Below are 17,469 nucleotides of genomic sequence, written 5' to 3' on the forward strand. Positions count from 1 at the left end.
CGCCCAGGGAGGAGTTTGACAGCCGGCCACGGGCAGCGAGCAGGGCGGCTGCAGCGGCCCGTTTGAAGCGAAGAGCAGGCCTCCGCAGCGCCTGCTGCGAAGGAGTTCAGCGCGGCCTGCGCCGGGCCTGCTGGCTCCAGGGCGACTACCGCAGTCTGGGGCGTGGAGCCCGGGAGAGCGCGGGACCCGGCGGGCCGGGCGGACCAGGGAGCGTAGGGGAGGTGAATGCCGGCCCGGCCGGCCAGGGATGCTGAGCGCAGAGCCGGCCTAGGATAGCGGCTGAGCGCGGGGCCCGAGGCCAGGCGTCCCCTCCGGCCTAGTCTGGTCCCCGGAGTCCGAGCGATCCTCGCTGCTCCCCCTGCCCTGCTCTGTCCCCTCCTCTGCTCGCCCCGGGCTGAGCCTCCCTCCCTGCCCGGCACTTCCCACGGGGAGAGGAGGAGGAAGAGGAGGGGGGTGGAAGGGCCGGGGCGGGGCGGGAGGACGCAGTGGGGAGCGTTCCGAGCGGCCCGAGCGCCCCCGCCCCTTGAGCTCTCGCGGCGGAGGCTCCTCGAGCCGGGCCGGGTACAACAAGTCTGTCCTCCGACGTCAGGGGGTCATTAATAACCAATTAGGAGGGTCACTGCGGCTCCTATAAAGGCGCTGAGATTTTGCCAAGGGGAAGACCGTCCGGGCCGGGTGTGCGAGAGGCGAGCGCGCGGCCGAGAGCCCCTGGCCGCCGTTTCTCTGAAGCCACCCGCCTCCCACCCACCCCGCACCGCCCCCCTCCTCGCACCCGCCTCCGCCTCCACCCCTGGCTCTCCAGCCCTCCGCGCCGCCTCTGCCATCTCCGCAGATTTCTCCATCTCTCTCTTCATTTCTGCCTCGCTCCCCCTCGTTCACTTTCCTCCCAGCCACCCCGCCCCCCGCCTCCCACTACCTCCAGCGTCCTCGTCCTCCCCCGTCACAGCCCTCTTCTCTCGCCCCTGTGCTCCCCACTCGCCCACCACATACCCGCCTCGGCCCGGCCGTCCGGCCGTCCGTCCCCGGCGCCGGCGAGCCCCGGGCCGCCCATGATGGGCTCCGTGCTCCCGGCTGAGGCCCTGGTGCTCAAGACAGGGCTGAAGGCGCCGGGGCTGGCGCTGGCAGAGGTCATCACCTCCGACATCCTGCACAGCTTCCTGTACGGCCGCTGGCGCAACGTGCTGGGCGAGCAGCTCTTCGAAGACAAGAGCCACCACGCCAGCCCCAAGACAGCCTTCACCGCCGAGGTCCTGGCGCAGTCCTTCTCGGGCGGTGAGTCGCGCCGTCGAGGCCGATCGCGTCCCCTCCTCCCCGCGGCCCCTGATTCCCGGGCCCACACGCGCAGGACGCGGCGGGGACACGGGGCGTCGCAGCAGCTCGCGCCAATCTGGGCGTTCCAGATGCTGCGTGTGACTCAGTTTCCCGCGAGCCGAACCAGGGAGCGAGCAGCCAAGCCCGGGCGGGGAGGGGCCGGGGGCGGGGAGCACCTCCACCCCGCGCGGCACGGTGAAGAGATCTCGGCGTCCAGGCGGCCGGGCGCGCCGCCCCCGCGCTTCCCCATCCGCCCCTCACCCCTTAGAGCCGGCGGGTTCCCGGCATTTAAAGCCTTACTAGGCGTGTAATAGCAGTTGACTCAAAAAGAAGGGGTTTTAAATTCATTTAGTTAACTTGGGCTTGACCCGCGAAAGTTCCCACTTAAACCAAGAACTTTAAAAGGCAGCGGGGGCTGGGGAGGGGGCGGAGGGCGGGCGGACGGGAGAGAAAGCCGCGGAGAGAGCGACGGAGAGAAAGAGAGAGTAAGAAAAGTTTCTTTTCTTTAAGATGTCTCAAGTTCTTACTCCTCATTCATCAACCCGCAAACAATATCTTTCCCCGGCGCTGGCATCTCTGCGCGTCGCCCCCTTTTCCCCCTTTACGATTTCTGTTCCTCTCTTAATTTACCGTGCAGACTAATTCCACTTCCATTCACGCTATGTCAACCATCTAATCCCCCCTTTTTGTAAGGGGAATTCCTCGGCCCCTTTTAAACAAGTCCCCTCCGCATTGAGCTACAATTTACTGCTACAGCATTCTTCCAGGGCTAATGAATTTAGAATTAGCAATTTCTTTCGAATGGAGCCGAATGAATGCGATCACTTTAACAGCGTGACAAATTGCCGGCCGCGCCGCAATGGACACCGTTTAACCCCCCCTTTCAGCTGGCCCGCTGGCCGGGTATTTTCCCAGGTAGCTTAGAGGGGGACCTTGTAAGACACGGAGGCCGCCCCTGTGCGCCTCGCCGCTCCCACTCCGGCTGCGCGACCAGGCGGGGGGACCCCCGGAGGTTGCGGGCCGCCCCGGCTCTTGTCCGCCCAGAGAGGCGACTGCGCGGCTCGCCTCGATCCGGGCACTGCCCTTCCTGGCACCCCGGATCCTGGCGGCAGCGAGGGACCCAGGCGCGCCCGGGGTCACCCAGAGAGCGCGAGACACGGCCCGCCGTCGCCCGCGTTTCTTTTGAGCTTCCGCCGCCTCGAAACTAGACTTCCCTTCCGGGCGCTGCCAGCCCGCCCCGGGCGCGAGGCCCGCCCCACCCCGCACCGCGAAAGGAGTCAGAAGCCCTGACCGCGTCCTGGGTCCTCCGACAGTGCCCTGTGCTCGGTGCCGCGACGCGCAGTGAGCGCCGTGCGACGCACGATCGGCCCAGAACCAGACAGGGCGAAGGAGTCTTGGCTGGGCCGTCACCCCCTCGTGGGAGCGGGCCTCAGTTTACCCATTGGTAAAGCCACGCACTGCGGTCGGCTCAGTAGTTCTTAAACTTTGCCGGGGTGGAGGGCAGGGGAGGTTGTGGATGCTTTGAGAATTCGTGGAGAGACTAAAAACAAAAGCAAATGCAAACAAACAAGCAAAAAGCTGTCCTCGAAATGAGTCCCAAAGCACCTCTTGCTTTCGGAGGGTCCCCGGGTTGCAATCAGAGGAGACTCGGGTCGCTGAGCCTCCACCCCCCGGGAAGAGCCGGGCCTCGCCTGCCTCAGGCTCTGACCCAGTCCCCATGCCCGGCGGCCACAGAGGTTCAGAAGCTGTCCAGCCTGGTGCTGCCGGCCGAGGTGATCATCGCGCAGAGCTCCATCCCCGGCGAGGGCCTCGGCATCTTCTCCAAGACGTGGATCAAGGCGGGCACAGAGATGGGCCCCTTCACCGGCCGCGTCATCGCCCCGGAGCACGTGGACATCTGCAAGAACAACAACCTCATGTGGGAGGTACGCGCGGGCTGCGGGCTGCGGGGCTGCGGGCTGCGGGGCTGCGGGGCTGCGGGGCTGCGGGGCTGCGTGCTGCGGGCTTCGGGTGGGGCCCTGGCGTCCGGCCGCTACTTCCGCCCTCGCTGGAAGCTGCGGGCGCCTTGGGCCAGGCCTTGACGCTCCCTGAGGCCGGATCCTACCGCCTGATGCCTGGAGGTTCCTCCCCAAATCGCGAGGCGAAGGCGCTCTCCTCTGGCCGGCCCTAGGGATCACGTCCGTTGTTAGGTCCGCTTCTTAGAGGAGGGCATGGAGACCCAGAGAGGCCATGTCCTTTGCCCAGGGTGCCACGGAGAGCTGGCAAGCCACTCCTGGGAGCCACCGCCCAGCCACCTGCATTCTTTCCCTCACTCCAGAAGCAGCAAGGAAAGCCCCTCAAAGCCAGCCCTGGCCTTGGGGTGAGGGTGGCTGGAAGGAAGGATGGAGGGAGCCTGTGCTTCTTGGCAGTCGGGCTTCCCAAGCCAAGCAGAATAACGGCATTGGAAATGAGCACCGATGGCTTTCTGAGCGCGGGGCCTGCATTCCACCAGATGTTCTCAGCAGCCCCACGAGTTATTATTCCCATTTTACAGAAGGAAACTGACCTTCCATCCAGGCTCTTCTGACCCTCCTCCCCCACAACGGTGCCAGATGCCAGGGACGGCCCACCCTGGGACAAAGCCCCTCCCAGAGCACTTCCTCCTCTTGGGGGTCTCACCTTGAGGAGGCCAGGCTGAGGCACCCTCTCCCTAATGTCATTTCTCCTCCTTGCTCCATGGCTCCCCACCACCGGGCAGACCACTAAGGAGATGAATGGGCCAAATCCTGCACCTGGTCACAGGATCAGAGGAAGAGAGCAGAGGGCCATGAGGCCTCCCCTAACCTCACCTCCTCCCACCTCTGGAGGCCTGGGCCGTGGTTCCCATCTCCAGTTGTTGCTGAGTTAGGAAGTTGGGGTCCAGTTTGGTTTCTGAGTACTATTGGTAGCTCCCACAAAGGGGGCCTGGGCCAGCCCAGGGTGACACAGTGAGCCAGCCTTCCCTTTCTAGGCTCTTCTGTGTCCCCCGCTGAGGTCCCGGCCAGCGCTCTCCGCGGCTTTGGGGAGCACCTCTGCATCCCCGGAGAACTAGCTGGAGTGGACGTCACTTTGTGCGCTCAGTGATCTCTTGGAGATGCTTTGCATCTGGGGATGGGGAGGACGTGGCAGCAGGAGCCTGTGGGGCCCTGGAGACTGACTCCCTGTTGGCCACTTCTAGCCAGCTGGCCTCAGGCGAGTCACTGTACTGCTCTGAGCCTCCCTTTCACGGGCTGGAAAACCAAGACAATAATAGCTGCGTCCACTTCCTGGGGCTGTTGTGAGGATGGAGAGAGAGAGCGTGTGGATGTGCCCAGCCTGGGGCCCATAGCCCTAGCCACGGGCGGCACACAGGACACAGCCCCGCCTCACCTGGCCCCCGATTCACCTGCGCGCAGGTGTTCAACGAGGATGGCACGGTGCGCTGCTTCATCGACGCCAGCCAGGAGGACCACCGGAGCTGGATGACCTACATCAAGTGCGCACGCAACGAGCAAGAGCAGAACCTGGAGGTGGTCCAGATCGGCACCAGCATCTTCTACAAAGCCGCCGAGGTGAGTGTGTGCGCTGCTATGTGGGGGCGGCGCGTGCAGCTGGCGGGGGCGGGGGACTGAGGTGGAGAGAGGGGCGTACGCGCTGGCCCAGCTGGCCCTGCCCAGGCTGGAGGACTGAGGCCCATGCATCACTGTCTCTGGGAGCACGACCTCCAGGGCAAGCTTTCTGCCGTAGATCAGAAAGGACAGAACTTTCCACTTTATGCCATCGTGAATCTCATGTGCACCTCCACTGGGGTCCCCGGATGACTGCTGAGGGGGTGCTGGGGTTGAGAAGCCATAGAAATACAGAGGGAAAGACACCAGAAGGCGGCCCAGGGAAAGCATCTGGCGGGGAGAGAGGGCGTTGTGTCGGCAGCATTTTGGCTGTGCCTTGCCCGCCACCAGTGACGGGTGGACCACGCGCGACTCTAACCTCAGCTATCGCATCCTGATCACTTGTCAGGCTTTTCCTAGACACTGTATGCGCATTACCGTATCTAATCCTCACGTGTTGAATCCACAAGGGAGGGTTCTGTGGTTACCTCCAGTGTGCTGGGTCTCACTTGACGAGTGGCAGACTCAGCGGCTTCCATGGGCGTTTGTGAGGGACGCTAACACTAATGTCTGAGCATCTGTGAGGGACGCTAACACTAATGTCTGAGCTGGGCGAAGCTTCTCAGATGAGAGAGAGAGGGAGAGATTAAATAGCATATCCCGTGGTGGGTGGGAGGGGCTGTCAGAGGAGCTGGCCAGGCCCAGGGCAGGGAGAGGTTCAGGCGGGATGGGGAAAGGAGGTGTCCCCAGTGGGGAAACGCTTGGGCAGAGGCAGACAGGCTCACGGTGTTCGGGGAGATGATGAGAGCACAGAGCAGGCCGAGTGGTGGTAGCCGGGAGGCGGTAGCCGAGGCAGCCATGCTGTGAGGACCCTCCCTGCACGTTGTCTCTTGGCAGGACATTTGCTCAGCGTCCAGCCCAGGACGGGGCAGGCGGCCCAGCTTCCCTGTGGCAGGCTGGTGGCGAGTGCTCTGCACGGTGGTGGGGCTCTTCCCCCAGTAGTCCTCTGGACCCCACACTTCTGCTCCTCTGTGGAGGGAGAAGCACGGTGCCCCTTGGGGTGCGGCTAGGCTTGGCTGAGTTTGGGGGTGTTCTGAAGGAGCCCCCCGCCCCAGGCCAGAGAATGACTCTCCTTTCCTTTAGTCCGCTTTCTTCCTGTAACTCAGAGCCCCATGTCTTTCTAAGGCCCCAAGGGGCACTGGACAGTTGTCCCTCAATAACCAGGCCCCTGGGAATCTTCCAGGAGTGACAACAGAATGGCCTTTGCCTGGGCCCTGGTGTGGTCCAGCCCAAGAGGGGTAAAGAAAGGTTGGGACTTCCCTGGCGGTCCAGTGGTTAGGACGCGGTGCTTCCCCTGCTGGGGCCTGGGTTCAATCCCTGGTCAGGGAACTAAGATCCCGAAAGCTGTGCGGCACAAAAGAAAAGAAAAGAAAGGTGAGCCGTTCTTGGACTGGGGTTCAGGTGAGGTGGGACAGTGCGAGGATAGGACTGACGGTGGCCCAGGCTGAGGACAGAGGTGTTTCCTGAGACTGTTGGCTGGGCTGCCACCCTATGGGAGCGAGGGCCTCCCCTTAGACATCCTGGGATCAGCCTCATGGGTGGCTGAACCTCACCCCTGGCAGAGAGCGCCCCCCTTTACCCGCTCCACCTCACACACGTCCTCACATCTGCACACTGCTTCCCGGCCCCCCTGAAACAGATGAGATGGGGGACACCCAATCATTCCATCCCTCCACGCAGACACACGCACGCTCACACACACACGTGCTTACACACAGGAGAGAGGGTAAGGACGCTGGTATGATTTTGGCAAAAGGACTCCCCACAGCGTCAGATGCGGAGGCCTGAGTCTCATCTTGCTGTTCAGGTCACATGGCTGAGAGCTGAACAGGGTCAGGAAATATTAATAGACGTTTATACAGAAATTCAGAGTCGGAGGACAAGGTGGCTGAAGTGCATCTCCATGGGGGAATCTAAGTTTATAAGATTTTTTAAAAGTCATCGACATCTGATCAGGAATTTAAGTTGAAAAAAGAGGATTGGGGAAGTCTACCGTGTATGATCAAGATAAGTAGATACCACCGGTTCGCCTCTTCATGCTTTCACAGAGTTAGCAAGCCGAGTGCCGGAGTGACGAATAAGGAAACGCAAAATACCACCCACTTTACTTTTAATAAGTGAAGTCAGGTACAGTTTTTGTGGTGGCAACTTTCTTAAAGCCACGTGTCAAAATGTCAGACGCCACTTACCGGACCAGCTGTGTGTCCAGGTGTGTGTGAGCACCGTGCAGCAGGGCTTGTCCAGAAGACATTTCTGCTGCTCCAGGCCACTCCCCGGACGCCTCTCGAATTCGTGGGCTGTTTGTTCTGTGCGTGTGTGTGAGCCAAGAAGGGTCTGTGCCATGACCTGTTTTCTTAATCTTTCCGTCACTCAGAACCACTGTGTATATCTCATAAGAGTAACCCATTACTTGCCAAAAAAAAGTGAGAAGAAACATCTTCATTCAGTAAGCAGAATGTACTATGGCTGCTCTAAAATTTCCCACAAATACAAAATTAACAGCCGTCCAGAGGGAGACGAGGGTGATGGGTCTCCAGGCCGGCCAGTCTGTGCAGAATTCCTAGGCAGATCTACCAACATGTTATCCCAGGCTCTCCCCTCGCTATCTTCAACCTCAGGTGCCTAAAATGACATTTCTAGAAAGTGCCCAGCACGTAGCAAATGGGCACTAAATGTTGAATGAATAAGTCTTTCTCCAGGTGATGGGGGCTGGGTTGAAAACGGACACACGGACCCTTTTCTCCCAAGAAAACAAAACCGGCAAAGAAACCAGCTGCCCCAGGGAAGCAAGAACTTTGACCCCAAAACTCAACACAAGAAAACGATTTAGGAATAAACTATGAAAATTTTGCATTTTGGAACTGGGAAGAGAATTCCCAGGCTTTTCCCCTCCCGAGGTTTTGGCAAATGGCTGTGCCCTGAAGCGTGGGCTTTGTTTTTCAGCTGCTTTGCTTCTCATTTCAGGCAATTGAGGTTTGTTTTGGGGTTTTTTTTCCCCTGGAGCCTCATAGCCCCATCTCTCTTTTTCTCAGCTCTATGAGGGCAAAGCACCATTTTCCTTTTGATCTTACTCACCGATGGGTGCAGTTAGGCACTTCGGTTTTTAATAATAAGCATAATTAATGATGCTACCGTCCGCGGAGCAGTTACCACGTGCCAGCACTGTGCTAAGGGTCTTAGCGACTTTGAAAAAATCGAATCCACTCAGTCTGGTGCTATCACTATCCCTGTTTTAATGACGTTGAAACTAAGGTTCAGGGAGATTTGGGGAGATTGTTGAGCTGTGATTTGAATCCAGACCTGTGGGACCCCACGGTGGAGCCCTTGGTCACCACGCCGTGGGACCTCCCTGGCCAATATCTCTTTGCTGGAACTCTATTAATTGGTGTGTTGGGACATCTGTGGTACAATGGAAATTGATATTCGTCCAGATGACACTGAGGTCCTTCTAGACGAGGGCTTCTGTACCACCGGGAGGACGGGGAGGACATCAGAGCCTCCTGGGAGCACGTTCAATACTGTGACATGAATTTGTATTAGGAAAACAAACGAAAACCCCCAAACGTTTTCAACTGATAATAAAAATTCAGAAAAGGGTCAGGACAGAACTTCTGGGCCAACAGGGAAGGTGAAGAGGCGCCAGTTGGGAGATTATATAATTTGTCAACCAAGGAGTCAGGCGCTGATACTCACCCCGTGTCTTGATGATGTGGATTTTATGGGACAGGATTCATTTCTTTGGGAATTGCTGTGTTTATTGTGTACCCTGAGCCAGTCTCGGATCCCCAGAAAAGTAGATGAGCAGCTGATTCTCCTTCTCCGAGCCCCCGTGGAAAGCCCTGGCTGGGCCAGGCCAGAGTGTTGGCCATAAAGAAACAGGGCTACTGAGGAGGCCTGCACGGGACCGTGGCCGTTCTTTGCTCTTAGGTGATTGGCTGATGGGACCCTGGCAGCCTCTGGACAACGGTACTAAGATCTCAGGGAAGAGGCTGTGGGTCTCCCCGGCACTCCTGGTCTCCATCTCTGGGGTCATTGCATGAGGGGTGTCTGGGAGCACGCAGATGCCAGAGGTCCAGGCCAGGAGCTGCTGCTGGTTTCCCAGAGCTCTGAAGGGCAGAGAGAGACTCTAGTGCCCGGCCTCTGTGCGGGTGAGGCCGCCTTCCCCAGCGCTGCCTTACAGCCGGAGGCTTCTTGTTGTCTGGGGATGTGTGTCATTCTCAATTCTAGTAGGTTCTTTTTAATAGATTTTCTCTCTTTAAAAAATATTTTTTTGTATAAACGTAATATGTGCTCATTAATTCTTAAAAAATCAGATGCATCTTGTAGAAAATGAAAGTCACTCCGCTCCGTCATGCTGTTCCTCATGCACCTTAAATCAGCATTAAAAAAAAAACTGGTCTCAAAACGACAAACCCTTCTGAGAAAAGATGTGCAGAAAACCGGCCACAGTGGCTGGGTGCCCTGAGTGGGAGAGACAGTTACTTTTCCTTATATACTGCTTTGTGTCTGTATCACTGTTTTAATTTTTAAAATGCACTAGTGGGCTTCCCTGGTGGCGCAGTGGTTGAGAGTCCGCCTGCCGATGCAGGGGACGCGGGTTCGTGCCCCGGTCCGGGAAGATCCCACGTGCCGCGGAGCGGCTGGGCCCGTGAGCCATGGCTGCTGAGCCTGCGCGTCCGGAGCCTGTGCTCTGCAACGGGAGAGGCCACAAGAGGCCCGCGTACTGCAAACAACAACAACAAAAACATGCACTAGTAAAATTTTTAGTACATTTGAAAAATGTGTTAGTAAATACATGACTCAGCCTATATGGAAGCAGTCGGTATTAAAGCTCTTCTTTTAAAAATATGATTCCCAACCACCACTTTCAATAATAATATTCAGAGTTCGTTCTTGGCTTCTCATTCACCACCATGATTGTTGTTGCTGTTATATCTGTTTTATATGTAATAATAATTGTTAGTCAATGCAAATGAAAAGGCCGGTGTTGACTTAGATATTTGATTCCCAGACTGCATCTGGGGTTGGAGATGCAGCTCCCACTGGCGACTTGCTGAACCTGTCATCCCACAACTGTGCTCCCCGCCCCCGGGCAGATGGGCCAGGGAAGAGGTGGCACCGGAGGGGCACTGGTGTCCTGGGAGCATGTGGGCCCAGCCTGTGCTTCTTCCTTCTTTTTTTGCCGCGCGGCTTGTGGGATCTTGATTCCCCGACCAGCGATTGCACCCAGGCCCTCAGCAGTGAAAGCGCTGGGTCCTCACCGCTGCACCGCCAGGGAAGTCCCCAGCCTGCGCTCTTGATGGTCACTGAAGGACCCCATGTCCCAGAGGTGGCTGCCAGCTTCTCTGAATGGTTGATGAGCTCTCGGAAAATAGTACAAACAGCTTTAAGTGCGTGGCCCCGTTGAGCCCGGACAAGCGCCCTGTGAGGCTACAGAAGGGGCTGTCCCTGTTCTGCAGTTGAGGAAACTGAGGACCAGTGGCAGAAGGCATGTTGCCCAAAGTGACACGCTCAGCAGGTGGGGAGCCCAAGCGGACCCCGACGTGTGTGAGCCCAGGCCCTGAGCCAGGAACCTCAGCAGAACAGTCTCCGGAAGGAAGGGGAGTGTACAGACAGTTGGACAAGGGGTTGATTGCTTTAGAAGAACCGTGATGTATAAATATCTGGTGTCGTCTGAGAATTGAAGCCAGGGGTTGGGACAATGTCAGAGGTGACATAATCAGAGTCTTAGAGTTGGGGGAGCCTCAGGGATCATGCTCTCCACCCCCTTCACTTCAGGAGACAAGCTTAGAGAGACAGAGTGTTTGCCTAGGGTCACCCAGGGACCTGGCGACCGAGGGCCCACCGGCACCATCTCTCAGCAGCTTCCTTCACGGTGAATTTAGCTTGAATATTTTAGCTCCATCACCCTCTTTTCTAAGGGGTTCACAAAACTCAGCTCCACCCTTTCTCCAGCAGGGCCTCCAGCTCTGACCCCCGCTGCCCTCCTTTGCAGCGGCCGTGACTATGAATGACCAGAGAGGCCTCGAGGACTCTCGCTGTGGGGCCAGATTCTAACCTGCCTGCTTTCTCTGACGCACGGCCTATTTTCCTTGGGTTCCGGGGCTGCATTTGGTTTTTCCATATTTAACCCCGTCAGTCCGAGCTCGTGTGGCACCCTCTGCCCGGCTCTTCGTCACTCACTGTCCCCGAGGCTTGATGTGACACCCCGTGGGCTGTAGGGTCTGTTGGGAAGGGGCACAGTGACCCCTGGATGAGTCTTAGGAGGATGGACGTTGCCTAGGCCCCCTGGAGCTTCCCTTCTCCCACCCGCTCCTGTCTCTGCTTCCCTCTCCTTTCAGGGTCCAGCAGGGCTGGCTGGCTGTGATGCTCTGAGGCTCTTCCTGGCTCTGACCAGAGGAAGGAAGGTGTGGCGAGCAGATAGGGGGTCTTCAGGCCAGAACAAAAGGGAAGGGGCGGGGGCTTTCTCTGTGACCGTGGAGGCCAAGGAGAAGGGCCCTATTCTGGTGTGATTTCAGACAGCCCTAGATGGAGTCCTGTGTGACCTTTTGTACTTCAACTAAAAGAAGACCCGCCAGGAAGACAATCCAGCCATTGCCCGGGGGGGCGGCATCCACCTTTCTCTGGGCAGATCAGAGAGTGACCCCCAGGGTGGGTGCCACAGCTAGCTCCTCCGGGGTCCAGGCCTTGGGAGGCGATGGGCCTTCCCCTCTCTCATTTGCTCTAGCTGGCTGGAGCCTGAAGGTTCTTTGCTTTGAGGAATAACTGGCTTCCACCAAAGGTGTGGCGGGCCCCTGGGCTGTCCCAGGGGGCGGGGTCAGCCTCACCTCAGGAGCAGGCCTTCCACTGCCTCCCTGGATTGTCACTGCAAAGCCCTGTCTCCTGACCGCGGGCACCGTGTCCCTGGGGCAGTCCTCCCCTGGGAGCAGCAGAGCCCTGTCACCATTTGTGGAGTTCTCTGCCGTAGACCTAGGACATGGCAAACGCATCTTGTTTAAGGCTGTGTGCCCCAGTATTTCCGGAGGTGGAGGTGTTCACTGAACTGAACGCTTCTTTTTTAGCTGCGTACAGGGAGTCAGGCGGAGCCCTGTGATGGGGAGAGAAGGGTACGTGACGTGGCGCTGCCTCGTGGTTGCTCTGGATAAGAGATATTTCCAGAACATCATCAGGCAGGGTGTAACCGAGAACCACAGGGTGCCCCGCAGGCCACTCTCCTTGGGAACGTCTGGCTCAGCCCCACAGACCTGAGGGCTGGCTGACTCTGCTTCCCCTCGGAGAGAAATGAGAAGTTTTCTAGCTTTCCTTCTTCCTTTACTTCTGCTTGCGGCAAGGTTTCTGTTCCATTGCTGTCAGTTTGGGAGCTCCCGTGTGGCCAGGAGACAGCTCTGGTCCCAGCAGCAGAGCCAGGACAGCGACAGTGAGAAGTCCTTGCAGAGGGGGGCAGAGGGGCAGAGCAACTCGAGGCCTTCCATGTCTGTGAAGCTTGCCGGGGATAGCTTGGAGGAAAGGGACCCAAGTGTGCCTTTCTTGGGGCTGAGACTGTATCCACATCTCCAAGGTGGGCACCAGGACAGCCCCTCCTGGCTGTGAGGGAACCCCCCCACCCCGGGCTGCTGCCTTCCTGATCTCCTTTTGCCTCCTTCCCTACAGATGATCCCTCCAGACCAGGAGCTGCTGGTGTGGTATGGAAACTCACACAACACCTTCCTGGGGATCCCTGGTGTGCCCGGGCTGGGGGAGGAGCAGAAAAAGAACAAGCATGGTAGGTAGTCCCCATGAGGCCACAATGACAAGGGAGCCACGGAAGCCAGAGAGAGAGACAGTGAGTGTGTGTGTGTGTGTGTGTGTGTGTGTGTGTGTGTGTGTTTGGCAGGGAGGCTCCTGGCCTCTGGGGACCCTGGTTCCTCGTCCAGCAGCATCAAGCACATGGGACTTACTGGTTCAAGGAGGCCAATGACCCTGGAGCCGCTGCCATGGTCCAGGCATAGATGGAAGACAGTTCTGATTTTGGACCAGACAGACTGTCTGGGGGCAGATTGGGTGGAGGCAGCAGCAGCGTGTGGTGGAGAAGCAACGGGCCAGGCAGTAGGAGACTGGATTGAGTCCCAGTTCTGCTGTGCAATCTTAGGAAATGGCTCAGTTTACCCACCTGTAAAGGAAGGATGTTGGGCGAGATGATCTCTAAGCTCCCTTCCAGCTTTCACAGTCCACATTTCCCTGCCCTGTCCCTGGTGCTGAGCCTGGCCCAGAGTACGTGCTCAGTATAAACCTGTTGAATGAAGGCAGAGCAGAGTGTGCCTGTGTGTGTGCTGCAGCGGGGTGGGGTGGGGCGCTGGTATCACGGTAGAGACCATTTGCTCAAGACCTATTTCCTGCCAAGTATTGGGCTAAACCTTCTACAGGTGTCATCCCACATGGGTCCTCATAAAACCCTTGTGATATCTGGTTATCCTTATTTTTAGAGGATGAACCTGAGGCTCAGGAGCTACTGTTTATCCAGAGCTTGCTCTGCAGCTAATGTTTCACAAACCATTTCTCTGATCCTTACAGCAACCTTTTGGGCGTGATGCTATTATTACTTCCATTTCAGGGATGAGAAAAGTGAGGTGCAGTTCACTGGTACATAGATGGCATTCAGTAAATATTTGTGGGATGAATAAATGAAAGGTTTTGGGGGGAGAGGAGGAGTTATAACAGTGACTACCATTGATGGAAGGTTACTATAAACCTGGTACTTCCCCATATCCGGCCTCAGGCAGGTAAAGTGATCAATACAGAGTAATCTTCAAAGACGTCAGTTTTTTGTGATCATCTCGTGTAGTCGTGCATAGCCCCGTGAGGTCGTAGTAGCTTCCCATTTTACGGATGAGAAGGTTGAGGTTTCCCGAAGCGAAGTCACTAAGTCCCTGAGATCTCGCAGCATGGTCTGGAGTCCAGCTCCTATGTGATCCCAGGCCAGGTCTCTTGCTGCCCCTACCACCCCTCTGCCAGCGCCAGCAATCTGAGCAGTGGCCACCCAACGATCGGAGGCGGTTGGGCCCTGGGAGGGGCGCACGTGGGGGAGGGGTACGGGGAGACCAGGCCGCGGCCGCGCGGGTTCTAACGAGGCTGCTCTCTCTCTCCCCCTCCCCGCCTGACCCCCCCGGGCCCCGCCCGCGCGGCCAGAGGACTTCCACCCGGCGGACCCGGCGGCTGGCACCTCGGGCCGCATGCGCTGCGTCATCTGCCACCGCGGCTTCAACTCGCGCAGCAACCTGCGCTCGCACATGCGCATCCACACGCTGGACAAGCCCTTCGTGTGCCGCTTCTGCAACCGCCGCTTCAGCCAGTCGTCCACGTTGCGCAACCACGTGCGCCTGCACACGGGCGAACGCCCCTACAAGTGCCAGGTGTGCCAGAGCGCCTACTCGCAGCTGGCCGGGCTGCGCGCCCACCAGAAGAGCGCGCGCCACCGGCCGCCCAGCGCCGCGCTGCAGGCCCACTCGCCCGCGCTGCCCGCGCCGCACGCGCACGCGCCCGCGCTCGCCGCCGCCACCGCCGCCGCCGCCGCGCACCACCTCCCGGCCATGGTGCTGTGAGCGCCGCGCCGCGCCCGCTCCCGCCCGCGCGCGCCTCCGCCGGCCAGCCCGCCGGGGCGCGCGGCGGGGCTGCTCTCCCTCGCGACTCGCACTCCCTGCGGCACGCGGCCGCCGGACCCGGCGCTGTAGGTGCGCCCCAGAAATGACGCCCAGGCATACACTCTTCGCCCCGTTTCGCAGATGAGGACACTGAGAGGCGACGTCCTTTTCGCGGGCCGCGCAGCTGGTGCAGCTGCTCGGCCGCCTCCTCTTCAGGGGATCCCCATGCTCGGCCTCACCCCTGAGTCTCCCTTCTCTTGTGGAGTCGGCTGTCCAGGCTGATAGCCCCCTGGTGGGTGCCAGGAGAGGGGACCGAAAGTCTCCGAGGGCCCTCAGCGGGGAAAGGGGGCCCTCACCACCGCCACAGAGAGCTGCGTGTTGGGATGGAGCTCCCTGTCCCAGTGTGGGCAGCGGGCCCGGGCACTACGCGCATCTGTCTCCTCCTCCCGCCTCTGAGACTGGTATCTTGCAATGTCAGAACTCAAGGACGCGACCTTGAGATCTGGGGACTGAAGGGGTTCAGGGGCAGCCAGAAGAGGCCGGAGAGACCTGCCCTTCCCTGCCAAGCGGGCCCTTCTCTCCTTCGGGCCACCTTCCCCCGAAAGTCGGCTCCTTGGGGATGGACGAGGCACAAATGTGCCAGGTAGGCTGAGAATGAAGGCAAAACGGAAACCCACTATGCGGACCCCGGGAAAGGCCTAGCCCTTCTTTGGGCCTCCGTTTACCATTTCCCCGTCTGTAAAATGAGAGAGTTGGACCAATGCCTCCTCCCCTTCAGCTCTGACATCAAGCTTGGAAAGAGGAAGTTTCCTGCCCCTGCTTGCCACTCTCCGACCCGAGGAGGCCAAGACTGGCTTCTCAGCCCGGAAAGCATCTCCGAGCTGTGCGGGATCCCGGGAGGTTCCGCCCTTGTCCTGTCCCAAGTTTCCCCAAGCTCCGGCCGTGGGCGCCCTCTGGTGTCGCCTTTCCCACCTTGCAGTCATTTACTAGAATTCCTGTAGGGCGTTTTGTAAAATAAACTATTATAATATTAATGAAAAGTACAAAATGTATAGAATTTTCAAAAACTTGTGTTCTACTTCCAGAAAATGGTCACTTTAACTTTGTAAATATTTATCTAAAATGATATTTACGAAACTGTGATATATATTATTTGATTGTATATGTACAACTGTAAATACATTTGTACCTCTCTTGTATTCTAAAATAAAAATTACTTGGAACATTTATCGCTTAGCATCTGAATGGACTGACGCTTTTGTCTGCATGAAAAGGAAAAATATGGAAAAGGAAAAATGTCTAGAAGTTGGAGAGGGGGCAGGAAGAGTTGTTCCACTTACTGTTTTTTTGTTTGTTTGTTTGTTTGCGGTACGCGGGCCTCTCACTGTTGTGGCCTCTTCCGTTGCGGAGCACAGGATCCAGACGCGCAGGCTCAGCGGCCATGGCTCACGGGCCCGGCCGCTCCGCGGCATATGGGATCTTCCCGGACCGGGGCACGAACCCGTGTCCCCTGCATCAGCAGGCGGACTCTCAACCACTGCGCCACCAGGGAAGCCCCACTTACTGGTTTTGAAAGTCACCCTTGGCACAGCCGGGTGTCAGCTCCCAGAGAGATGACCACAGCACAGAGCAATCAGAAATCCCCCAAAGGGCTGGCAGATTCCTCGTGGTTTCCAGCTGACTCTCAAATCTCAGTGTCTTGCTTTGTTACTGCCCCAAATCTTTACTTACTTTTTTTTTTTTTCATTTTCATGGACAACTTGAGGAATCCAAGCAGCCGGTGTGGGTGGACCACGATGGGCGCCAAGTGCACTCCCAAAGCCTAGAATTTCCAAATGCTCTGGGCACCCATTTCCGGTCCCTCCTTGAGGAAGACCAAAGAGCAAGGAGGCCATCAATGTAGGGCCAGGCCCTGGCTCTCCTCTCCAGGACCTCCTGACCAGGAGGAGGTGTACAAACTGGGAAGTGTGAGTTCTCACCTGTGCTCCAGCATGTAAGGCTGTGAGGCTGTCACCCTTCCAACCCACTGACATCCCTCAGGCACACCTCTCTGTGCACCCTCATCTAGCTGTACACACACACACACACACACACACACACACACACACACACACACACACACCTGAAGACACTGGAATTCACACTTGTACACACAGACCATTCCCATTTGGAGCTTCAGGTATTCCCAAAGACTGCATACTTTGGGGGACTGGTCTTGCACCCTGGCAGAGGGGGGCACAGGCAGAGATGTACACTTGATGTGTTCACTGGTAGATCCCATCTAGGGTCTGGGGTTTCCTCCTTGGGCTAGTGGGGGATGTCACCCGTGGTACTACCCCTCCTCCCATTACAAATCTTGCCTCTCCTTTGATTCTTCACCATGAGGCTTCAGATGCCTCTGGTGGCCCCTGGCGGCCCCTGGCCTTACCCTTCTCTCACTGCAGTGCAGGTGTCAGACTTCAGAGAAGTCAGTGGGGCCCTTGATCAAAAATCTAAATCGCTCTCTGTAGGTAATTCTGTGAAGTTTCAGCTACAGTTCACAGGGCGGGCTCCAGAACCCACCTGGTGGCAGAAGGCTGTAATTGCAGACGAAAGTGCATGTGCTCTGCCGGCTGCTGACCTGTTTCTCCTCCAGAAGTGTGCTGGCGCTGGAGATGCTAGGATGAGCAGGTAGGAATCATCATTCTGAAGAATTGCACGCTGGTGGGAGGCCTGGTACTCAAAGCCTAATCTACCTTGCTCCCATTCCCAGAGGAGGCTTCGGGCCCCTTTCCCAAGAGTGCACGCCCCCTCCTCCCCACAAAGGCATGCAAACACAGCCACAGTCATTTTGGGGTTTAGAGATTTACATGCGTGCTTTCCAGGAATCCTCCCCG

General features: G+C 57.9%; 1 protein-coding gene across 1 annotated transcript; it reads left to right on the forward strand.

Annotated features, from left to right (window-relative positions):
• Positions 1 to 952: 952 nt before the first annotated feature.
• On the forward strand, positions 953 to 14,554 carry PRDM12 (PR/SET domain 12; the record flags this gene model as incomplete). The annotated part of the gene is made up of 5 exons (XM_079926977.1): positions 953 to 1,272; positions 3,046 to 3,236; positions 4,725 to 4,880; positions 12,627 to 12,738; positions 14,142 to 14,554. The coding sequence occupies exons 1-5, from the start codon at positions 1,050 to 1,052 to the stop codon at positions 14,552 to 14,554; spliced, it is 1,095 nt and encodes a 364-aa protein (XP_079783103.1). The 5' UTR covers positions 953 to 1,049.
• Positions 14,555 to 17,469: the final 2,915 nt, after the last annotated feature.

The sequence above is a fragment of the Stenella coeruleoalba genome (genome assembly GCF_951394435.1).
Source record: "Stenella coeruleoalba genome assembly, chromosome: 7".
Taxonomy (NCBI): domain Eukaryota; kingdom Metazoa; phylum Chordata; class Mammalia; order Artiodactyla; family Delphinidae; genus Stenella; species Stenella coeruleoalba.